The sequence below is a fragment of the Thunnus thynnus genome, chromosome 9 (assembly GCF_963924715.1).
Source record: "Thunnus thynnus chromosome 9, fThuThy2.1, whole genome shotgun sequence".
NCBI classification, from domain to species: domain Eukaryota; kingdom Metazoa; phylum Chordata; class Actinopteri; order Scombriformes; family Scombridae; genus Thunnus; species Thunnus thynnus.
Window position 1 is genome coordinate 14,189,314 of NC_089525.1, and position 24,732 is coordinate 14,214,045.

Sequence of the window (24,732 nt, forward strand, 5' to 3'; positions counted from 1 at the left end):
CAGTAAAGGCCAAACATCCAGAAGAAGTAACAATATGCAAAACACATATTAGAGTGGAGGAGGACTTTAAGTTAACCGTTTCATCTCAAGAAGCTCAAACATTGCAACAACTCCTTATGTTATTTCTGTTCACATGGTTCAAGTTAGAAATGAATACAGTAGATTGCTCCACACAAAGCACTGCCTCGTCCAGCAGCTGGAACATTTTTATTGGTCTCTCAGGTCTTGGCTCTGCATCACAGCAATAAACACAAACACATCTGGTCATATTCATAGTGCATTTTATACACGGCTGCAGAACACTGTCCACTGATTTTGCACTTACTCACTTAGAAAAGTACTTTTGGGACTTTTTTAAAATCAAAATGCACAAAGTTGCAGCCTATATAATATAATATAATCATATATATAACAAAAACTGGATGGCTTTGCTTATTCGGGTTTTTTTTTTTTTTTTTTTTAATCATGTCTGTTGTATAACATCGTGTTTTTCCATGGTACAAGTTTTTTGGATGCATCACTGCTTCAGCTGCGCGATACTGTTGCACTGACTTGAATTTAATGACATCATGGTGAAAGTATTTTTTGGCAGAGCACTTGCTTAAACAGGGCGGATATTATGGACTATGATTCACTGGGATACACATTTCTTTGCAGCGCTTCTCTTGAAGAATGCGATGTCTCTCGATTATTGGAAAATCATGTAGGAAAGTTTGTGCACTCTCATGCAGAAAAAGGACTTGGAGAGTGCCGAAAAATGCCCATGCGTCATAACTTCTCAACTGGTGAGTACTTTCTCTGCATTTTTAAAATATCTGATTCACTCTCTTTTGCAAAAACACGCTCTAAGCTGCATTCTTTGCTTTGATTTAACCCGTGTGGAATTCATGTATCATTCATCATTCATGTATTCATACTTATCATGAAGCATGCAGTCATGACATAAACATGACCGCACCATTTACTGATAGCTGTTTATATGTTTTTTCATGGGATTCTGCAGTGTAAGACATGCACTCTACCACCACGGATGGCATATTTTGTTGTTTTGTTGATGGATTTGCATCATCCGATTGCGACAGACCCCCCATCCCCCACCCAAGAAAGAAAATCTATCATTGTAATTATAATTACAACAATTATTGATAAACGATTCCCTTGTCCTCTCGTGACTCCACAGTGACCATCATGCTCCAGATATGTGTGATCTTCTGTTTGCTGTCAGTCGTCCTCTCCCAGTCAACATATTCTGCACCCAAGAAAGGTCGTAACATCACTATCCACTCCTCCCAGCTGGTCTGTAGTTTGCCAGGCCCAGCAGGACCTGCAGGAAACCCGGGAGCCCCTGGCTCACCGGGGACCATGGGGCCAATGGGGGCCCCAGGGAAGGATGGCCCAGATGGGAAAGATGGGGAGAAGGGAGAAAAGGGAGATAGAGGTACTTACTGACTGACTCTCTTCTGTTGTTATGTTAACCCTAAAGATCTGTTCTTGCCCTCTTAAAAACCACATGCTTCACATTTTTTCATTGTCTTTATACTTCATGACTTTTGCTGATTCAATAAGAATTGAATGTTTCAGAAATCCGCTATAGAAAATGTTGTTTTACATCTGTTTGGGGTCTCAGAGAGCTGCAAATACATGGTTAAATGCAATGATAGTATTTATTACACAACAATACTATCAAGTCTATTTGGATTTCTTTTTATTGGATTTTTATAACAGTTTTTTCATACGTGGTCTAACAATCAATTAGAACTCTCTGGTGCCTAATTGACACTAAACAAACGTGTATTGGATAACATCCTTTATTTTTCTGTGAATGACTATTGGTAAGCAAAAAGAATATGTATTCTTTAGCTCATATAACATATAAAACATAAAACATTAGGAAAATACAATTCTTTATGGTCATTTCCGTGTATTGTCGCCCTCTACACAGTGTGTATTATTATTTGTACACATACAGCAGTGACGTCTGTGGGACCCCAAACAATGAGAAAGTACAGCCAAGGTCAACAAAACACAAATGATGAATGTTAAATTGATAAACACCAGAGCCTCTGTACATAACTAGCAGTAACAGGTTCCTGCAAATGATAAACTGTAACACATTAAGTCAGAGTCAGTCTTAGCTCTACTGAGTTTTTGTTTTTAATATTTGTGGTTATATTAAACACAGATGTAAAATGTAAGTATTGTCATTCTTCATAATGTTACCTCTGTTGTCAGGTGATCCAGGGAGGACCGGGAACCCAGGCAAGCCAGGTGTGAAAGGCCGTGAGGGTGTTATCGGCAAGGCTGGACCTCGGGGGCTGAGAGGGCTCCGTGGAAAAGCAGGGCTGGGTGGAAAAAGGGGACAAAAAGGAGATGCGGGTGACACGGGCCAGCAAGGAGCTTCTGGAGGCTGCAATTGTGGCAGCCAAGCCCGTTCAGCTTTCTCTGTGGCTGTGACAAAGAGCTATCCTAAAGAACGCATGCCCATCCGCTTCAGCCGGATCCTGCTGAATGAGGGGAACCACTACAATGCCAGCAGTGGAAAGTTTGTCTGTGCTATCCCTGGGGTCTATTATTTCACTTATGATATCACACTGGCCAACAAGCACCTGGCCATCGGGCTGGTCCAAAACGGACAGTACAAGATTAAGACATTTGATGCAAATACAGGGAACAATGATGTGGCATCTGGTTCCACTGTTCTCCACCTGAAGCATTTAGACCAGGTCTGGCTGCAGATCTTCTACTCGGAGCAGAACGGACTCTTCTTTGACCCCTTCTGGACAGACAGCACCTTCACTGGCTTCCTTATCTACGCTGACCAGGACTATCTCAATGAGGCGGATAGAAAAGCTAATGCTGAAAGTGGCAGTTAATACTTTAATCCTGAAATAAGTTTGTTTCCATAATTGATTTTATTTCATACCAAAATGTTTTGGAGATAAATTTTGGAAAAGATTGCTCAACAATGGCAGGCTTCAGGAATTTTCAGTATTTTAACAAGTCCTGACAGCAGGTGGCACCCAAATGAAAGAAAACATTCAACTGCATTTGGGGAACTACTAAACAATGCTTGATGACTGAAAAGCCATAACTTTTGGCTGAAATATCATTCATGGTGCTATAGTTCTCACAAAATATTTAAAAAATTGATAATTGATACTGTCTTTCAACTTTTCATTCCCATATTTGGTTCTTTTAGAATCATGTACTGTACAGGAGCCACAAGGCGACCACCAGTTTTTACTCTTTTACAGAATATTTAGAACATTTTTTGGTACTTTTCTATGATAGTGTAATTTATACATTAAGCTTTTTTTACATACTGTAGTGCATTAAAAATCTGGCTTGACTCAACTAATAATGAGTGTTCTTAGCATGCATTACTACAATATTCCCAAATCAGGGTCTATGTACCACCAAGAGAGCTCATCAGATTCCCATAAACTGAAGAAACTGTTAAATTTAACCATTAATTTATTTAATAGGATTGAAGATGAGAGGATGCATGATCAGAACGGGAAGAATGAACAAAAGAGGGAAAAATGACATTTTCATTTTTCCCTCTATTGATTGTCATTTAATTGCACTCTTAATGCACAAAGTACCAAGTAGCTGTCAAAAAGATGTAATGTAGTAGAAATTACACTCTTTCCTTCTGAGTACCTCAAAAGTGTACTTTCCACCTCTCATCTACAGCGGCAACTTTCATATGCTGTTAAAGATGTTTTATGGGTAAATTAAACCTAAAAGTGACACCCCTCAGTAACAAGGGAAAAAACTATAAACACTGTAGTAATAACTAGTAATTCACACAAGGATTATTATAAGTGGTGGAGGAAGTATACAGATCTTTTACTTAAGTAAAAGTCCTGCATTTAAAATCCCACTTAAGTAAGAGTGTTATCGGCAAAATATACTACTATAATATACTACTACGTATCAAAAGTAAAAGTACATGTTCTGCAGAGAGAAAGACTAAGACTGATATATTATTATCACATGATTAGATTGTTACAATAATGTGCTCAAACAAAATGTAAATAGCATTTACTTTTTTAGCTGGTTGAAGTGGTGCTAGCTTGTACACTTTAAAAATGGTTAGGTAGTTTGATCAAGTGGTTCCCAACCTAGAGGTTGGGACCCCTCAGTCACAAAATTAATCTCTGGGGGATTGTGAGATTATTAATGGCATAGGAGAGACGAAAAAACATAATTCTTCTTTGCAAATCTTTGCTGTTTTGTGAGATATTGGATAATTTACTTCTTTGGCCTGAAATTGTTATTTAAATGAAACCATCTGAACAGTTAAGAGGGGGAGTAACTCTTTGGTGGAACTGCTAACACCACCTGAAATATGACAAGATCACTGGTTTAATCTTTAACAATGCATTGTATATTATCCAATGTTTCTATGTACAATATGAATCTGTAACTGGCAACTAGAGCTGTTGAGCATATGTAATGGAGTATCTACAATAGTGGTGTAGTAGCCTAGTAGAAGAAGTAGAAAGTAGCATAAAATGGATATACTCAAGTAATTTACAAGTACCTATAAATTGCACATAATTACCGTATAATTTCCACCACTAAATAATATAATATAATATAATATAATATAATATAATATAATATAATATAATATAATATAATATAATATAATATAATAATTCACAAGTAGTAGGCTATAAAAGCCCCTGTCTTGGTTACTGGGTATTTGTAGTTCTGAGACTGACCTCTAACGGACTACAACTCCCAGGCTATAGGAGGGACCTTCACGTCGAAGCGCACGAGCCTCGCGCCGCAACAGCAGCAGCTGGTGCAGCCGAGGAGGCTACTTTGTTACAGCGGAGCTACCGGAGAGCAAACGGCTGAGGAAAAAATCGCTCGGAAAAGTGTAAACAGTTCGGAGAAAACGGCGCAACGAAACGCCTGTTGTCGGGATTTGGCGGTGGCAGCTGTTGAACTTGTCAGAGGATTTGAAGTTTGTCTCATCGCCGAAAAAAAGAGGGCTTTCTCAAAGTTGAGCCGGAGAGGAGTTCTCTCATTCAGGATGTCGGACTGAGACAAAGGGGTCTGGGGGGCATTCCCGTCGGAGCGGTGAGTGGCACAATTAATAACCAGCGAGATGAAAAGTTTCCCAGGTTGTTGTCCTGTGAGAGAGACGAGCTGTATCCGTGTGGAGACGTTTAGTTTTATCACGGCGGGCTGTTTTTTGTGTGTTTTTTAAACGAGTGTTTCTGAGCTCGGTGGGCAGTTAACTTGTGCAGCCTCACTGTTTGGCCGCTGTCTCGTGGTGCTGCAGACGCGTTTTGAATGACAAAGTGTGGATTTTATGGTTATTTTGCCGTCGCTGTGGGAAAAAAAACATGTCAAAAAGTGACATTAATGAAAGAGTGATTTGATTCATTTGACCTACAGCGTGGTCGAGCGGGCATTTAACTGAGCCATTTAATTCACCCAGCAGAGAAAATGGCCTATGCAGAGAGGGAGAGAGACATCTGCTGTGGGATTAGCAAGGTGCTCAAAAACTTTATCAAAACCAGTAGATTACTTAACAATATTTATATTATGAAAGAGCATTGATTTTGTTGTCAATACAAACACACGTCTCTAGTTTATTATATATCCAAAAAATCAATTTTCATCAGGAAATTTGTGAATAACTTTAAGTCAACTTCACGCTCCCCTTATCAAATGTTTTTTTTAAGTAAATATAATGTGTATATTTTCTAGCTGTCCTCAGCACTTCATTAAATCTCTTGAACTGTGTGTTGTTTTGGGCTCATCTGCCTCAGCAGGTAAAACTTGATCCTTGAAGTCTCCTCTGGATGGGAAAGATGGAGAGGGAGTTGCAATGGTGGAAAGGACAGCTAGCTGCAGATATCCATCAATCCCTCCGCATCAAGGTGAGTCTGTCGTTAAAAACACTCCTTCACTGTGATAAGAAACTGTTTGTTTGTTTGATAGCAAGAGTCTAACCTGTTTTTAGACTGTGTGTTATACAAAACCTGAATCATACAATCTGTTTAACTTTTTATTCATCCAACAACCTGAAAATAGCAGTGTTGTATTGTGTAAAATGTTTAAACAATGGACAGATAAATAAAGCTAAAATGGGGTGTTGGATAAATAATTAATAAGAGCTCCAATTACTAATTGATCAACCAATTAGTTAAGAAAGTTAATAAGCAACCATTTTAATAAATTAGTAGCTTGAGCAAGAATGACTATTTTCCTTTTCTCAGACGTGTTTTTTCTGTTTCTCTTGCTCTTCTATCATAATAAATATATTTTTGTTTTGGACTGTTAGTTGGAGCGAACAAAGCTTTCTTAAAAAGTCACAATGGGCTCTGAAAACAAGAAAATAATCGTTAGTTGCAGCCTTACAATTAACTGATAAACAGAAAGAAATTGTGATGGACATTTTTCCTCTACTTTCTGGTGTTTTCTGAGTTAAATGATGAGTTGAGAAATGATAATAATTACAAGAAAATAATTGGCACATGTATCAATTATGAAAACAATCATTAGTTACAGCCGTACAAATCAGACAATACAAACCAGCAGGACTGTGTTGATATTTGATAGCAGCGTCTTAGCATGTTATGTACCACACAGTGTATTGAAAGTTTGAAAGGAAATATAATTACATGCTCCTGTTGTCTATTTAAACATGATCTAAATTAGATTACATGGAGGAGTTAAGGCTCATTAATTGAGAATGTCTTAATTAACCTCGAAGTGTGATCATATTTCTTGCCATGTGTCACTTTAATTGAGACATCTGTCACTCGACTGGCATCTTCGAGCTGGGACTCTCCTGCCAGCTTCACACTGAGGGAGAAGAATACAGATCAGGTTTTAGACATGAGGTGCTCGAATGTGCCGGAGATTGTACGCATGTGTAAACCGGAGACCGTAGATATCAGATTATGCATCGGATGTTTGTGAGCCTTGTAATGAGTCATTCACGTACGCATACGGTTTGATTCAGTTTACTCACGCTGGACAGTGTGTGACTCAGAGTGAGCTGTCAGCACGCCTGAAAATCTGTATTCAGAGCTTGAAGCTAAACAACACACCCACTCTTTTCACATATATACGATAATGAGAGAGAGAGAGAGAGGAACTGTCTGTCTAATGTTAGGCTTTGATCACCTTGTATCAGCATTTCTGGTTAAATCCAAAGCAACAGGCTCACTACACAACGTCCTCAGGCGTATAAAACATTTATCATGAATGCGGCAAAGGTACAAGATAGAAATAATCTGATACATAAAGTGAATTGAAGAAATGCTTCTCATTTTAATGGAAACACATAAGAGTTGATCATGTTTTTTTAGTGACTTGTAGCTGAAAACATACTGTATATTTGTCTGAGAACTGACTTCTAACAACAGTTCTTGCAGTATGTCTGCCAGACCTTTTAGAGCAGAGTTTTCCCAGATTCTAGATATCCTTTAATAGTGTAACTCATGATGCATAAAGATACTGAAAGATTTTTGGCATTTTCCCAGAAAGACCATCTTTTTTCTCTTTCCCCGCATTTCCTGTCTCACTCCACTATCACTATTAAATGAAGGCATTCATTACAGTACATTTACTTCTCATGGTTACATCTGAGTGCCGTACTGTTCCACTGAAGACTGAAATCTTTGTACTTAAGGATCTAGAAATTCATATCATAGTTCCTCTTATGTTATCCTGAAAGATAGTAAAGTCAATTAATAGGTTAGTGCACTGACAGAAAGTTAGGACAACAGTTGGGAAAACAAACAGTTTTAATAATCAAATAGTTAAAGTTATTCTTCAAGCAAAAAAGCTAAACATTTGCATTTGTCTTTTTTCTTATTTTGAATGATTATAAACTGTCTACATTTAGATTTTAGTCTGTTAGTCAGACAACAAAGCAATCTGAAAAGTTGCATTGGGCACTTCGACATTATGACAGACATTTTTCCATATTTTCTGACACTGAAAAACACGTATCTACCAAACAGTTTAACTAAAAACAATTGGCAGCTTAATTGATGATAAAAAATAATTGTTGCAGCTTTATAATTTTAAGATATCTACAATGAGCAGGTTGCTTTATATTCAACCCAAAATGCTCAAAGTCTTGGTGTTCGAAAACTTTTGTCGCCTGCATGTGTGTATTTTATGATATGGGTACGTTGAAACCACAGTAAAATGCATAATGGGGGAAGAATGGTGGAATTGGTACCAGAGCTGTGTGTAAAAAGGCCTTCACACAGTGTTTTCCTGCAAGGCGCCTGCTCCCCCACAGTTTCATCCAGCCTTAATGACGTTTGCTCCGGTGGTAATGCCCTGATGTGGGAGATAGCGGTGGTGTGTAGCATGTGGCAAATTATCAGACATGCAAATCAGGCGGAGGCAGCTGTGGAATCCTTAATTACGGTGCGGGTCCCCCACAAAGGCACCTCTCCACCCCACACAAACCCCCCGGAGCCCCTGAGACTCCAGCACCCCACCCCCCACCCCCACCGACCCCCCCACCCCACCCTTTTCACATCCACCCCTATTCTCCTGCTGCCCTTGTACCCCCAGACAGACAGATGGACCAGAGGCAGGGGCTGAAGCAGTAGGCGGGTTGGATGGTATGGTTGGTTGTGGCACCGGGGGTGGAGCTGCTCTATGTGGATTTGGGAGGGGCGATACTGTTTATTTTTGGATTCCATTGAAGTGTCAGTCTGAGAATCAAGTGTTGTTTTAGTTGCGCTCAAAATAAATAAGAGACAGTCTGTGTAAACCTGACAGTGTTGGTACATTTTGCGCTCACAGCAAATTGACTGTAGCTTGTATTTCTAAGAATTACTGATGAAACACTGAGCTTGAAAGCCACATTTGGACAGTTTAATCATGCACGCTACTCAATAACGGTCCTGACTTGATTTGGATGTTTTCTGTATTTCTCATGTAAGAACTCCTCGCTGTTTGAATTTAAGGAGCTTAATCTACCAATCCTCAATCTCTTATCAAATCCAAATCAAAAGCCCTTGTTTTTACTCAGATTGACAGAGAGCAAAAAAAAAAAAACATTTTTGAAAACAAAAACATTTTCTGGTATAAGCAGCTTAAATCCAGAAGAAGTAGCCGTGCTGTGAGTTTGTACATCCAGTGCTTAAATGTTTTTCGTTTCTTACTCTGGGGTAGGTTTTGAAACTGGATCCTTGAAGCTCTCCTGTTTTCTGTAGCTGATTGGGAAGATACCCGAGGCTGATTCAATGCTAATGCCCCCTGAGTATCTTCCTTCCACTTTGAAACACATGCAGCTAATTGAACATGAATAGGAGATGTGCTAGGGGTGAAACCTAATCCTATCTACCCATCAACCTCCACTGGAGGAAACGTGCCCCCCCCTTTCACCCCCCCCCCCAACCACACACAGACTCACACACCAGCACCCTCAGCCCATCGCTCAAAGACATCTGCAGTGACCCAAATTATCTCCTGTTCTCTGCAGCGATGGCGAATTAAATGGAATTGAAATGAGGCCGAAGCATAATCAAGAGTTTCTGATGTTAAATGGAGTTTGATTCGTGATAAGAGTGTTTTGGACACACAGCTGTTAAACCCAGCCAGCAAGAGACATGCATGCCTCACTATTCTTATGCATATTCTTTACAACCCCTGTGCTTCTCCACCGCTGCCTCCTGCCCACCCTGCTCCTCTCACCCCCCCCACACCGTCATTTACATCCCCCCCCCTCACCCCTCTTCTCTTCTTCTTCTTCTCCTCCAGGAGCTGAAGCTACCGGTCTACCGGGCCCATTCTCCACAGATCGGCATGCGTCGGTACTTTGCAGACTTGTTGGCCATCCTGAGTAATCGCTACCAGCTCTGTCCCACAGCACGTCACCTGGCCGTCTACCTGCTGGACTTGTTCATGGACCACTATGATGTGGCCGTCAAGCAGCTCTATGTCATCGCCCTCTCCTGTCTGCTCCTAGCTAGTAAGTCCAATAACAGCCTTCCACCTCCTGCATTAAATGTACCAATATGTTTGTTTTGTGCTTTAGGTATTTTTTTTTTGCCTAACAGGAACATTTTATTAAAACCAACTCTAAATTTTGTGGTTTTAAGACTCTGAGGTCTTAAATTGATGTTTTGGAAACTGGATTTCCCACAGCAGAGCATAGAAAACAGAGGTATCCTCATCTAGATTAGTCACTCAATCTTCAAGAGTCAATTTACAGCAACTTCTGGGATTCATTTCGACTGAACTTGTAAATGTAGAAGAGCTACAGCGTAAATCGCCTTAGCTGAAAGAGATACTGCGGCTGTGGTTTATGCACAGATGGCTCAAGGTGAAATACTTCCTGCAACAAGGCTAATTTGAGTTACGCTCAGGAGACCATGATGTTGTTTTTTTTTCTTCTTCTTCCCGCTCCACTTTTCAGACTGATCTGATAGCCTGTAATGACAGTTTACTGCTAGCTGCGATGTTGCCATTGTTGTAGGATGACTGTTCCATTGTTTTAGGAGAAACCTGCTTTGACTGTCGGGGATTATGCTCTTGTCTACTGAACTTTGTGAATGTCTTTGATCCTGGCTGTAATAACATGTCTGGGGATGCTGCTGTTACCAAAGCCCCATGCAGTCAGTTAGAGATGAGCTAGTATCACACCTGCATAGGTCAAAATGTCCTTCAATCAAAGGTGTGAATGTTTTTTTTTCTTCTTTTTTTTTTTTGTTCACTGTCATTGAAGCCATGTGGTTTGTTGCTACAGTCGACCTACATTCCTCACATGAATCCATTTTAGCTTGAGATTAATTCTCTTATGGCACTTCTCCCTTTTCCATGTTTTCATACTTAAAGGATATGTGTAACGATATTCAATATTTTATTCTCAGCAAATCCCACAAAAAAAGCAACAGTTGATCCTATTAAAACATATTGTGTAGCTGAAGCTGATGTATCCGGAGACCTCCATTGTTGAGCTACATCTCTGCATTGGGTGACATTTTCCTTCATTATGATGAACTCGGACACTGTAGTTTATTTTCAGTCGATCCCACAGACACTGTAGTGCTAACGGTAATAGCCACCAGAGCACCAACTGTATAATCCGTGGCCTTTTTTAAAAAAATGAAAACGAAAACATCTCGATCCATTTTTAAAGATTGATGCCTTGGGCGAATGGGCTTGGTGCACTACTAGTCGGACACTACTGAGAGACAGACTGTCGAATTGTTGGTTTTGATGTCTTTTCTTTGATGGGAAAAATATAAAATAACACCAGTCTTATCCTTTAAATTGTTGTCTGACTGAAGGCATGCTTAGTGATAGCGCTGTGTAGATTGAAAACAAGTTAAAGCTTTGGATTTGAATTCCTAACTATCTCGTCGTCTCCAGACTGACGGCTGTTTGATGTTATTGTTTGCTTATAGTTGCTGCCTTTCTCAAGTCCGTCTACCTGTAGAAGTGAGTGAAGTGTCCAAAGTACTTTTCTGCCGTTAAATATAAAACCGTATCTTTGTGTGTGTGTTTCATGTAAAGCAGGTGTGTTACTCATTCTCCCCCTGCTGATGCATCGTGTAGGTTGCGTGGTAGTTATTAGTGTCTCTGTGTCTGTCTGGTGATTAACAGACTGTGAGGTTTTCGGTACATTAATGCAGCCCTTGGCAACATGGGTAATTAGACTAATGATGCCGTCAAAGTGGGAGTCTGGAGCAGGGCCCTCTCACTTGGGAGGGCTCGGCGTACGGTTGCGTATGTGTGTGCGTGTGTGTGCATGCATACTGACGCAAAAGCCATCTTTGCAATCAGAGTAGTCTCTGTGGTGGGATAAATTTGAATATGAGACTTGAAAGAGGTTTTTATTTAAAAGCAATCTCACGGGAATCCAAGAATAGCTTTGAGAGTTTGCTCATGGAGTGATATAAATATTATCAACCCAACCTGGACAGATGTTCGTCTTCTATTCTATCTATAATAGATTAATCAGCTTTTTATTGAATCTTTTGATTGTGTCTTTCGGTTATTCAGGCTCTCCTCTCCGCTCTACTGCATCTGACTCCTCCAGGACTCCAGGGAGTCTCTGCCATGATTGATGAAGGCTTGAAAGGGCGTTTGATTCAAAGTTGTCTCGGTTTTTTATCTGTCCTGAGGTGCTCTGGAATCTGGCCTAGTTATTGAACTGCCTCCCCCTGCATGCCTTTGACAGGCATACACATTGTCTTTCTTTAAATTTTTCTGGCTTCCGCACTCAGTTAATTAATCGCTACCTCTTTTGTGCCTCTCAGCAGTCACTGCTTAATCCTGTTACTCCTTTGTGTGTGTGTGTTTGTGTGTGCATGTTTGTTAATGGATGAGCTCTTCTTCATTTGCAAGAGTAAGATTATGGTCAGTTTTCTAACCCACAGGGATTAAGTGTTATTGACTGTTGAGCATTTGTTTAAAGACCTAACTACAGCCCAATATTTCAGAAAAAATAGAAAAAAAAAATCCTGGGAAGTTTTTCAGTGAAGTTTGTTCATGTATATACTTTATATTTCCATTTATTTTATTTAAAAATCAGTCGACATACCCAAACTTTATGTTTCTATTGTGTTGCACTCCATGAAGTCCTGCAGTGAGCACATCAGTCTTCCTGGCAGATCTTAGTCCCTGAAGTCAGAGCTCTGCATACATCAGCTGTTTGTTATGGTAAATGACATCATTGATTTGTCTCCGCTGCCGCCAGCCAGTACAAGAATGTTACACATTCTGTAGTTGTCACAATGCTGTATTTATGCTGTATTTATAGGTTTTGTTACGTTTGTTGCTTGGCTCTCGATTGTGATCCGTGGATGCTCTTGTAATCTATTTTTCGTGTTTCGACAGCAAGTTATGATTGACACTGAATTTCAGCTATTTTGTTCAGTGAACCTGATTCAGTGAAGGATCTGTTACAAAAAAAAAAAAGAGCATCCTGTGAAACACACAAGAAGCTCAGTCGTATTGACGACACAGTGCATTTACACAGGCCTCGGAGCCCGGGGGTGGGGAGGAACTGTGTGCTGAGGGGCACCTGCCATATGCTCTCCAAGTCAGGCCTCAAACAAAAGCCCGTCAATGCAAGCAGGACAGCCAGCCAGACCCTTCCCAGAGAGGGGGAGGGGAGCAGAGACTGAGGGCTGGAGGTTGTGTGTGTGTGTGTGTATGTGTGTGTGAGTGTATGGTAGAGACTTGCCGTAAGCTAACATTGCTAAATGAGGAGATGGTCGCTGTGGCAACCTTGTGATAAACCTATGGATTTTTTTCCCCCTAATCACCTCATTAAGATCCACATTCAAGTCTAATACATTAGAGAGTTTCCTTTTGAAGGGGCATTGCGTTACTGCCACATAGCAGTTTAACTGACCAGGTTCTGGTGGTGTCCTTTTACCTTTCGCTGCCGGCTCTGTTTCCTCCTCATTCTCTCACCTTGTCAGGGACAGGCAGAGCGAGCCAGTCCTGGGACAGGGCAGCCAGTAAAAGCAGCCCCACATCCCTGGGGGGTTGGGAAATGAGTGGAGCAGTACTTCAAAGGCAGGTCGGCTGCTGATGTTAAACAGGGTAGAAAGGGAGGGAGAGGTGGTGGCCTGCAAAATGGGACATGTTAGAACTGAACCACTCAGCAGGGTGCCCTGAAATGTAGATTAACAGAGAACCCACTTCCCTCTTTATCCCCCTCTCAGAGGTTTGACAATAATTCTGATGGAATTGTTGTCATGTGGGGCTCCCATAATTAAAGAAATGATGTAGGGCTGTATTAATGGGTTTGGAAAAGTTAATGATATTCATTGTTATCAGATGCTACCAAAGCACACATTCACCTTTTTTCTTTATTTGAGAGCTGTTACTGAATTATAATCTACAAACTGTAAAACAGAATTCTTGTTGTGCAATGCCTGAGGCTCTATTTGCCCACACGCTCTCTGTGTTGGCCCTCATCATCCATAAGGCAATGCGCTTCACACCCTCAGTTGATTTATCCCCCCCCCCCAACAACATGCCACACACACATACTGTAGATATGCAGCGCCGGGTTTCTCCTCTCCTCCTCTCCCTGGTCACCCGGGCATTAGCATCAAGGGTCAAGGGTCGGCTCGGGCCTGCATTGTGAGAGCCGTCAGGGCCAGGGGTGGCAACACAGAGATTCTGTGATGGAGCTGTGACCAATTTCACACTCCCAATGAAAGATGAACCAGCAAATAAAAGGAGTTTAAAGAGCAGAGGAAATTCCTCCATGGCTGTCAAGTTGAAGAGAAAGAGCGAGAGAGAATGAAGAAGAAAATGAAGAATGCTCACAAGACCCTAAAAGTCTTTTCCCTCTAAATCTTTATTTGCAAGAAATAAGCAAAACTGATAAAAAATATCTTGGTAATACATTAAAACACTTTTTTCCATCATTCATGTTGATGGATTCATTTGTAGTTCTGTTCCAATGTCACCATTTGTTATTTTTGTGATTTTTTTTTTTTTTTTTTTGTGTGTGTGTGTCCACACCTATTACTCTCTAAGGACTGTGAGTTGAGCACACCACTCCTTTCATTTAACCTTTGTCGAGGGTGCCATTTTCGCCCAAGTCCCTGTAATGCCTTTTTAATAGTAGTATAATAGTTTTTAAACTAAATATTTGTCACTTTTACAATTCCTTCAGAGAAATTACAGGGTTAAAGATGTCTATGTGACGGCACTTTTTAAAGTGGAATTGTTAGCTTAGGAATTATTTGGGGAGACACAGAATTGATTTAGTCACCTTACATTTCTTTGAGAGGGAGTGAGAGAGAGCAGAATGGACATGAGTTACATGATGCTGGTTAAATGGAGAGAAACAGAAATGGAAGATATTCTCTGTGTAAGAATACAGCTCTCAGGTTTCTAACAGCCCCTATCACTCAAAATCCCTCCCCACCCCCACCTCCTCCCTAAACAGCACACCTGGGAGGAGGCCCTGCATCCTCCCCTTACCTCTCCCTAACCCCTGACCTCTAACCCTTCCCTGTTTACTCGACCTTTTCTCATCGTCACCATCACCTGTGGGTGCTATGAGAAAGGATAGGTGTCCTGTAGTTGGAAGTCTATGGAGGGTTAGTTGGTGTAGATGAAAAGGAGGGCTGTTTTTTTTTTTTTTTTTTTTGCATTATTGTGTCCCTTCACTGCTCGCTGACTTAAGATAGGATCATTTAGCTGCCTGCATTCCAGGTAGGCTGAACTCACAGACAAGGAATGCACCCCCTCTCAAAGGCCGCATTTAGGATGACAACGGCACTGTAGCAGAACAGTATAAGGGACTGCGTTGTTCTTGGCATGTTACTATAGGGTTAGTAATCGGTGTGAAAAATACAGTGTGAATCAGGAAGTCCAGTTTGTTGTATCTTATCAAATGTAAAGTCACAGCATGACTGTTCATACACTACTTCAAGGCAGGATTGTACAACTCCCTTTTCAGTAGGGGTGTAACGGGACTCAAATGTCATGGTTCATTTGATATGTACCTCGCTTTTTGGGGTCATGGTTTGGTACGTTTTCAGTACATCAGAGAAAAAAAGAGAGGTAGAAAATAACATCTTGAAAAATGTAAACATCCAACAATGGCTCATTGGCCAAAACTATTACTGAAACAGTTTAATTGTGCTGTAATGGAAAAGGAAAATAACTTTTCTGTTTCTTGCAAGGAGTCAAGACATCTGCTGACAGCTGTTTTATGCTGATTTATGGTCACTCAGAACTGACGACCACGTTAGAAATCAAAGTTGTTTATAGTTGTTCCGAACAGCTACACTCAAAGCCGACTGTCACGGAGAGGGAAGAGGGACAGTGAGAAGTGATATCTTTAAAATAAGGGGATGATGGCATGTATTACAATATTAATGATGGCAGCGACACTACATGAGCATGGGTAACCAGGGTAACCAAGCTAACTTTGGCTAAGCCGGCTAGCATACGTCAATGAGCATGCTACATCTAGGTGGTGCACTGCCAAAATGTTCCAGGTGGAACTCAAGTGCTAGAATAACTGTTCCACATGTCAGAGTAAGTGGATTATTAAACTATTTTGACAGTAATTGTTTGGGTCAGGGAGCATGCCGAACATCCTGTACCGAACAGTTAGGGACGAATACACAAAGCACTACACCTCTAGTTTTCAGGGCTCTTTTGTCTTTAAGCTCATGAGGTAAATTGCAAAATAGAACAATACTATAAGGCATGCACTAAAGGGTATTCAAAATTGGTGTGTGTGTGCTTTCATGTGTTTTATTGGCCAATGCAGTATGTTGTTTGGTGTTGAACCAAAGCATTTTTTAACATGACTGAAATTTGTCTGTAGCATCGAGTATCAAAAACTATCAAGTATCTGAAGTTGGCTTCACATTCTTGTTTACTTTTTAATTCATGAAACATTTCCTGATATAAATAATAGCTAACATTGCCTAAATGCAGGCAAAGATCTTGTGCAGCTGTTTGTGTTTGGACATTAAACACAAATGCTTTGAGAAATTTGGAATATTTTGTTTAAAGCATATTTATATTCCTCAAACTAAAGTATTGAATAAAATTGTTTTGGTATCAGTAATAAAATTATAGCTGATTATAGCTTAATCATTTAAAGTAATTCTTCAAGCAAAAATACCAAAAATATATTCTTTCCAGCTTCAGGATGTGATGGCTATTTTTAAAATATTTTTAATAATCATCAGATAAATCGTTAATTTAGATAATCATCAGTTGCAGCCCTAATAAACATTATTATCTAAAGATTTGTAATGATACCTGGTCCTGTTGCTTGATGATGTTGCATTGTGCTACAGAAAAAGTAGAACCAGGATCAACTACTACCTTGTGGTTTTTCCTGGAGCACCTCGGCGGTTGCACCCCTGCTGTGCCAACTCGTTGGAATGAATGAGACCTCTGTTTTGTGAGAGATAACAGACATACAGACTGTAATATATACAAGAGTCCGTTTTTTTTGTTTTTGTTTTTTTTTTTTTACAGTAAGTCAAACCGGTTTGCGGCTTAAATCATACTGTACTTCCTCTGAAGTCGCTTTGTTTTTTGTTTTCAAAGGTTTTCGGCATCCCATGTCTCTCATGTGCCTACTCACTCACAGTAGTAAACCAAAGGAGTAATCACAGAGCACAATGAGGAGATTGACTTGCACTGTGTCTCTCTTAAGATCAAAGGGGCTGAGGCCGAGTGGAGATTGGGGGTATTGATGGCTTTTTATGGCAGCGTCTGTGTGGACATAGCAGTCTAGCAGCAGACACAGCCCTGGATCCAGAGGATATGAGGGTGAGAGAATGGGGCAAGTGTGGACTGGGTCCGTGGAACGAGCCCCAGTGGGTGTAAACAGCCCTGTTTCACAGTGCTTCCTGTTCTGGTGGAGAGACGCCATTACTGCCTCTCTGCTAATTACCCCTCTGGCCTGTTGTGCTGCAGATCCCCCACACCCCTCCACTCAAGCTCTCTCAACCATTCCCTCTCTCTTCCTCCACCCCCCGCCCGCCCTGCTTAATGGTAGGTCGCAACATCAGTGGTAAAACTCGCACTCGGTTGGAAGACGGTCCACTCCCCTAGATGCGGGCATAAAGAGGTGAATGAGGTCCATCAAAGACTCACACAATAGCTGTGGTATGGCATGACAATTGTTGCTTGGAGTACTCACTGTATCCACTTCTAACTGCAGCTTGGAAAAGTCAATAAAGCCCGTATTTCTAATGTTTGGTTGCCATGGTTCTAGATTTGAGGCCAAGATTTACCCCACTAGAGGGTTGTTCAGAATCTCAGCTGGATGGATATTTTGACAAAGCCGATACATAACTTATTAATCCTAGCTCGTGGATGTAAAGCCAAGTAATTCCACAAAAGCGACTGAGCGGCACAGTGTGTTTGCGTTCGTGTGCTTGTTTGCATGTTTATATAAATTGTGAAGGGCGCTCTATGCTGATGCAAATGTATTTATGTAATACTCATGTTGGACTCATGCTAACTGTACTTTCCACAAATCTGATGAATCAAGAATAATCGTGGTGCCAGTCAGCTCCATTTTAAGCCTATCTTGTATGCCCCCATATTCCCACTTAAAGGCACAGGGTGTTTTTCAGAAGCCTGTATCAGAGTAACCTGACACCTCCGCCCTCATTCTTAAAGTTTGAGCAAAGGAGGCCTGTTGGACTCTTAGATTAAAGGCAGAAACACCCCTCTTCATTGGTCACACAGACCCCTGAGGCCTCAGGGCTGTTGCTATGGAAGGGAGGATGTCTTGAGTTGGGGAGGGGGCTCACCATAATGGCACTGCTGTAATGTCTGCTAGGATCTGGAGTGAGCGAGGGAGGGGGCGCAGAAATATCAGGGATCAAGCTGACTGGTTTTTTCATAGAAAGTGTCAGGCTTGTATAATCCACAGTAAGTGCCCTACACTCTGTATGCCAATAGTGATGCTTCCTAGGCTTGTTAGTGTAATAGCTTAGCTTTATGGCCAGATGTTCAGTAATAGTCAACTTAATTGCTAATGCTTAGCAGGCACTTGTTTTGTGAAAGCTGGAGTAAGGCTCTTAAAGGCTGACCATAAACCTGCTGCATGTGACTGTAGATGATCATATTCATCGTAATACTGGTAAGAAAGCAATTAATAAACATTCTTTTGTAAAGATCTATCATCATGCCCCCGTCAAGATGACTGGATTCAAGATTTTCTGCAGAAACGTTGGGTTTCATTTGTTAAAACTAGTTAAAGTGAGAATTTAATGTTTTAATGCAGACATCATGAGCATTAAAACAAATGAAGCTCCACTTGTTAGCACATGTGATGTCAATGGCTATTCTTTCTGCTTAATCCATTAATCATTTGCTCTATAATATGTCTGAAAATGGTGAAAAAAGACAATCTCCAAAGCACCAGGCGACAATTTCAACCAAAAAAAAAAGTTCGACCATCAGTCTAAACCTCAAAGATTTTAACTTTACAAAGATATAGAACTAAGAGAAGCAGCAAATTCTAACATTTAAGAAGCTGGAATATTTGGCATTTTATCTTGATATTTGACCCAAATTTGTTTTTTTTCAACATTTTCATCAGATAATGTGTTTTCACATTATTGTTCAAAATCTTTTTAAATCTCAAAATCCAAAAGATAAAGTGGGAATGTTCAGCTGCTGTAATTCCACTTTCATCTTGTTAAAAACGCCCAATACAGTACAAAGAAAATCCTTGTTGTATTTAAATGTGAACTGTCATAGGAAGTTAACTGTCTATGATGCACAAAATATGTTAAATATGTGTGTAATCTTTCTGTTATGAGGTGACGTCCTGTCACTTCAAACTTTCAAGTGTGGCTGTTGAGTATGAAAGTGAAATTGCAGCTGATGGTGTTCTGTAACCTTGATGAATCTCTTTGTATCTTTCCAGGTAAATTTGAGGAAAAGGAGGACCGGGTTCCCAAGCTGGAGCAGCTGAACTCTCTGGGCTTCATGTGTAGCCTGAACCTGGTCCTCAACAAGAGGGATCTGATCAAAATGGAGCTTCTGCTGCTGGAGACCTTTGGCTGGAATCTGTGCATGCCCACACCCGCCCACTTTATTGACTACTACCTCCATGCCTCGGTGCAGGAGGGCGACCTATACAACGGCTGGCCCCTGTCCTCCCTCTCCAAGACCAAGGCCTTCATGGACAAATACACTCACTACTTCCTGGAAGTCTCACTACAAGGTGGGTTTAGAGGAGGAAGGGGAACTGGACTTGGAGTTGGACATGACATGGTTAGCTTGTGATATGACTAAAAGTAGTTTCAAAGAATTTATGAACCTCTTGTCTCTGGGTTTTTATAGACCACGCCTTCCTGAGTTTCCGACCATCCCAGGTTGCCGCTGCGTGTGTGGCAGCATCTCGTATTTGCCTTCAGATCTCCCCGAGCTGGACGGCCTCTCTGCATCTCCTGACAGGCTACACCTGGGACCACCTCACCCAGTGCATTGAACTCATGCTGCTGTAAGGGACACACCAACAAACACACACACACATACGCTCAAGGAGAGAAAAACAAAAAAACCTATACTTAGACAAGCCTCTCAGGGTGTGGGGTTGGTGTTTTTGGTTGCCATGGTTTTGGATTACAAGAGAGCTTTTCTTTTAAATCACTAGAAGCTTATTTCGTTGAAGCTTATTTTGTTGAGTGTATCATCTGATGAAGCCTGTCTGTCTGATAATCCTAGCTGATAGCCGCAGTGCCGAGTATTTGAACAACCGTAATTAGATTGCACATTTCTTGGTCAGCGGGGTGTGTTAATTTGTGTGCATCTGTGTAAGTGTAATTGTTTGCACATGTTCACTCTAATTGTGTGGGAGTTAAAAGGGGCGGTACAGACCTATCTACGCTCCTGTTGATGCATTTCTCTGAGCAGCCATTTTCTCCCGTATGCTGCTCTCACTCAAGTAGTCGCACGCTTGCCCTTGTGTTTTCAATTTCATCATTTTTTGATGCGGTAATGATTTGATATGTGTGCCTTTTTGTTCCACAGTGCTCATGACAACGATGTTAAGGAGGCCAACAAAACCAAATCCACCCCTCCGCACCGACCCTCCTCTCTGCAGTCTCAGCCGCAGACCTCTCACCTCTCTCCGGTGTCAGCCATCCAGAGACCAGCTTCCTCCTCCTCCTCCACCTCCACTACACCACAGCTGCTCTTTCAGCCCGACGGCTTCCCACACCTTTCCCAGCATTCCCCTTCCCTGTCCCAGCTGCAAGCGCTAGCCGACTCCCAGACTTTGGGGCCTGTGGTGAACATGTCTCAGGACTTTCTTCAGAGCCACAGGATGGGTCTGCTTACTGGGGCTCCTTCCATTACTCCTGGAGGTGGGTTCCCCTCCTACCCGAGCCTGACCTCTGGCCTCCAGCCAGGGGCTCGCGCGCTGCCGCTGCAGGGCCCCATTTCTGTGCAGATGGCCCTCGCGGGAGAACCACGCCACTGCCTGAGTATGGCTTACAGCGGCGGCTACTTGGGGGCCCATCACACTTTCACAGCCGGCTGCTTCGACAGGTGACGCCAGGAGACGGAGAGGGAACAAAAACCCCTACGGGAGTTCACTGCCATGCTTCCGCCCCAGCTTACTACTCGGAAACATCCACTTACTGACCTCCTCTCTCTCTCCGTCGGCACTGCAACACCTTCAGCAAGTCCAACTCCCCCGGCCCTCTCACAGAGACGCCTCAAACGCAAGCAGAGGTCCAAAGGCAAGACAGACCCGGTGGAAGTCATCACACTGACATGACAAATGCTCCACAGACTTGTTTAAAATACTGAGGCATTGCAAAATGCTACTGCCATATTCCTAACTGGTTTTATGAAATCTGTGTTATTACGACACTGTCATCACTGTGAATGAGATGAAAGCAGCAGTGTGATCTAACTCCCACCTCATTCAGTGCCTGTTCTCAGTTGTGTGAAAGCTGAGCCAATTTTAGAAGTACACAGAACACAAAGTATCTGTGATAAAGGATATCTTGCTGCTTGACATATTTTTCTCTAATCCCAAAAATTGAACACATTTTAGAGGTGGAAAAATTGGCTGGTATTGTTTCTTGAGCCATCATTTGAGCGAGAGACGGAAGAAGAAAAGGGCTTGTTGCTGATCTGGCAAGGAATAACGGGTTGCGTCTCCTGAATGTCAGTGAACATTGATCTAATGCCTGTAGTCTGTGTCAGGGCCCCTCTGGGAATTCCTCACTGCATAAGTCCTCAGAGGGGACGAAGAATTCATTGTTTTGCGCACAGCAGGTGAAGTCCGGAGCTCGAACACGCCTGCAGTGTGTAGCTTTTTTTTTTAAGTACAAATTCTCTCCCCTCTCTGTCCTCGTCATCTCTTCTCTCCCATCTCCAAAGTCGAGCCTCGTGGCGGAGCCTTACACACCCCGGGGAGGGGAACATGCGGCTCACTTCAGCCACAGGCTTTGTCATACTAAAGTTTTAATTTGTGTCTCCAGCTCCACTCAAAGAATTGAACACAAACTGATGTGACTGGACCAGCGTGGTGAAGGAGACGTGGAAGTCGGTTGTGTGTACTGTACATATGAATTGCTGCTGCCTTCTTATGAACTGTTGGTTCTGTGTCTGTGTTAATGATGTTTACATGAACCACTAAGTATCAGGGACTTGAACAAGATTACTTGAATATGATGCCATTGAAACATGCCATAGCTTTTATTTATGATGACTAATTTTTTTCTTGTTCTTGATTTTTTTTTTTTTTAATTCATTTGTTTGATATAGAGTAGCTTTTTATACCAACTTAGAAACACACCATTGAATAACTATAGTTTTCTCTGTACATGTTCATAGAAACTGTATATTCAGGCTCAGGTTTTAAGGCTGAAACTAGCAGCCTTCCCATCATTCTGTGCTATTATGCTTTAAGTAGATGCTAATGCTGCATCTGTGGGGTCTGAAATACTCCCCTTCTTCATCACTGGACCATACTCTGCTTCCAACTCAGTTAACTGAATGCATGAATCAGTCTGTTTGCATCCTAGTGGAACAGCCTCATGGTCACTGGTTACACACACAAACATCTGCAGCCAGTTTGTAATTGCTCTCCAGATTTCTAAAGCTGCAATTCCCAATCTCCTACTTCCTGTTTAAAGTCTAACCACATCCAGATTCTCAGTGCCAGTCATGAGGGCTGCACACTGGTTACCATGGTGATACCTTAAAACGACCATGGACACCAGCTCCTCGGATGTTGTTGACTGAAAGGAACGGTTTCTCAGTGTCGCGGAGTATTGTGAGCTTCTTCTGGAAGGAATTATTAATAACGGTTGCCGTTTCTCACATAAACCTTGATCTATGTTTAGTTCGAATGTTCTGACTTTACATTTCCAACCGTTCTGCTGTGGACACCAGACATCGTACATGTCAGTGCCTCGTCCTCAGCAGCTGACAGGCTTGAACTGTGAACCATGATTTCATAGTCAGACATTTGTATTTCTCAGAAAACACTACATGAAGCTTTCTGAAACGGCAACACTAATATAATCACGTATCACCAAATGTTATACAGCTAGACATTTTCCCTCCACTGAAACTGACATGTTTATGTGCTTTTCAGTGACGAAGATACTATGCCTTTGTTTTGCTGTTTGTGTACAGTTTTGTTATATTTTTTACATTCCCTTTGTTTTCAGTGTATTTTAGTTAAAGCTTTTTTTTGTGATTTTCATGATGAATGCTGTTGGTGTGAAGTAGTTTTTTGTTTTGTTTTTTTATATAGAGGTCAACTTGCTCTTTCCTCATAATTCATGAGCAACTTCTCACTGAGGTGTCAAAGGTGCAATATGTTGTTTTTTCTGTTGAAACTGACCACAGCCATCACTGTCTCGTGTACACCACTGGTTCATCTTTTGTAACTTATTTTTTTTTTGATAATTGTGTGATTTGACTTGCTGTAGCTTGATTTCCTCTAGAGGGCAGTGGGCTCTGAACACAATGAATATGTTGCATATTGCAGCCACCTCCTTTGAGTGATAGATATTACTGAATGCTTTTTGTCTTTCGCTAGAGTTTTACTGTGCTTTTTTTTTTTTTTTTCCTCTCCCGGTAAAGGTGCTGATATTACTCACACCACACAACACTTGTCTAATGTGATAGTAATGAAATGACACCACAAACTTCCAATTTATATTTTTATATCCTTTTGTACCAATCTGTAGTCTTGCTTTATGTGACACCGATAAAAGGGATTCTTTTATCATGATGTGCCACGGGAGAATAAACACACATGTGAACTGAGTTTTCGACTGTGTCAGTGTGTTTCTTCTTCTCAGGAAGCATGACTGAAGTGCCTGCAGCTCTTGGGAGAAATGATGGGCTCCACTGCATCTCTACTGTTGATTCAGAAGGATGATGTATGCAGATGAATGATGTAACAGAGATAAGATCAGCTGGTTTTATGCACAATTCTCCAGCTGTGACCTCATGCTCTCAATGCATTAACACTGTATAGCACACAACCAAACTAAAGTACGCTTTGTATCTGAGGTCATATCAAAAGCAAATAATTTAATCTTTCATTCCCACACTGGTAACCATGGGTGGAATAATACATCCATGAGAAGAAATACTTCTCTGAATGCAGACAAAGTTACAGTTTCTCCTCTGCTCCTTAACTCCGCCTCCACAGCTCAGTCAGAGCTTTCTGTGTTTTCTTGACATTCTGATATATAGAAAACTATTCAGCGATGGTGTTCTCACACACACACAACACATTATACTCCTATATAATGCTTGCAAATTGACCATCCTTCTTGTGCTGGACACAGCACAGTGGACTAGGAAAATGATTGAGCTGTAGCTCTGTTCTCTCAAACACAGAGTTTATTTAATCATGAAATTAAGAAGTTTTTGTCGATGTTTAAGCTTCAAGCCCTGAAACATATAATCATGTACAAATGCCTAATCATATCAGCTCACAGATCGTTAATTAGCATTAAGCTAAATAAGGAAAGACTTGAAAATAGAGCTGCACAACGTTCCTCCAAATGAGACTGATCAAAATGTAATTAATTCAGCATACAGATTAAAGAGCAATCAGTATTTTGGTTCATGCTGTTTACATAATTTGTGTTGGGGTTTTTTTAACTGAACATTTGGTAAAAATGTGTGTTTAGATCTTGAGATTGTGTTTAGTGAGGATGTACTTGGGGATTTAAAGAGCTAAGTTGTCCATCTGTAAAGGCCGGTGAGAGAGAGGGG

General features: G+C 41.3%; 2 protein-coding genes across 3 annotated transcripts; both read left to right on the top strand.

Annotated features, from left to right (window-relative positions):
* Window positions 1-308: 308 nt before the first annotated feature.
* c1qtnf2 (C1q and TNF related 2) lies at window positions 309-3,354 on the top strand. Its single transcript, XM_067599039.1, has 3 exons — window positions 309-785; window positions 1,181-1,438; window positions 2,233-3,354. Exons 1-3 carry the CDS (start codon window positions 620-622, stop codon window positions 2,871-2,873), a joined length of 1,065 nt encoding a protein of 354 aa, XP_067455140.1. The 5' UTR covers window positions 309-619; the 3' UTR covers window positions 2,874-3,354.
* Window positions 3,355-3,494: 140 nt separating this feature from the next.
* On the top strand, window positions 3,495-23,769 carry ccnjl (cyclin J-like). Of its 2 annotated transcripts, none has more exons than XM_067599037.1 (6): window positions 3,495-5,097; window positions 5,796-5,906; window positions 9,763-9,973; window positions 19,397-19,696; window positions 19,816-19,975; window positions 20,506-23,769. In XM_067599037.1, the coding sequence occupies exons 2-6, from the start codon at window positions 5,829-5,831 to the stop codon at window positions 21,026-21,028; spliced, it is 1,272 nt and encodes a 423-aa protein (XP_067455138.1). In that variant the 5' UTR covers window positions 3,495-5,097; window positions 5,796-5,828; the 3' UTR covers window positions 21,029-23,769. The 2 variants fall into 2 exon arrangements, with proteins under 2 accessions (XP_067455138.1, XP_067455139.1); XM_067599038.1 differs by having other exon boundaries at window positions 5,799-5,906.
* Window positions 23,770-24,732: the final 963 nt, after the last annotated feature.

What these genes read in the sequence shown, in the direction of transcription:
- c1qtnf2 (XM_067599039.1), top strand. Translation starts at nt 620, where the DNA reads ATGGACTATGATTCACTGGGATACACATTTCTTTGCAGCGCTTCTCTT. An exon ending in GCGTCATAACTTCTCAACTG is followed by an intron (nt 786 to 1,180) that starts GTGAGTACTTTC and finishes GTGACTCCACAG; the next exon opens with TGACCATCATGCTCCAGATA. An exon ending in GGGAGAAAAGGGAGATAGAG is followed by an intron (nt 1,439 to 2,232) that starts GTACTTACTGAC and finishes CTCTGTTGTCAG; the next exon opens with GTGATCCAGGGAGGACCGGG.
- ccnjl (XM_067599037.1), top strand. Translation starts at nt 5,829, where the DNA reads ATGGGAAAGATGGAGAGGGAGTTGCAATGGTGGAAAGGACAGCTAGCT. An exon ending in CTCCTGTCTGCTCCTAGCTA is followed by an intron (nt 9,974 to 19,396) that starts GTAAGTCCAATA and finishes GTATCTTTCCAG; the next exon opens with GTAAATTTGAGGAAAAGGAG. An exon ending in CCTGGAAGTCTCACTACAAG is followed by an intron (nt 19,697 to 19,815) that starts GTGGGTTTAGAG and finishes GGGTTTTTATAG; the next exon opens with ACCACGCCTTCCTGAGTTTC.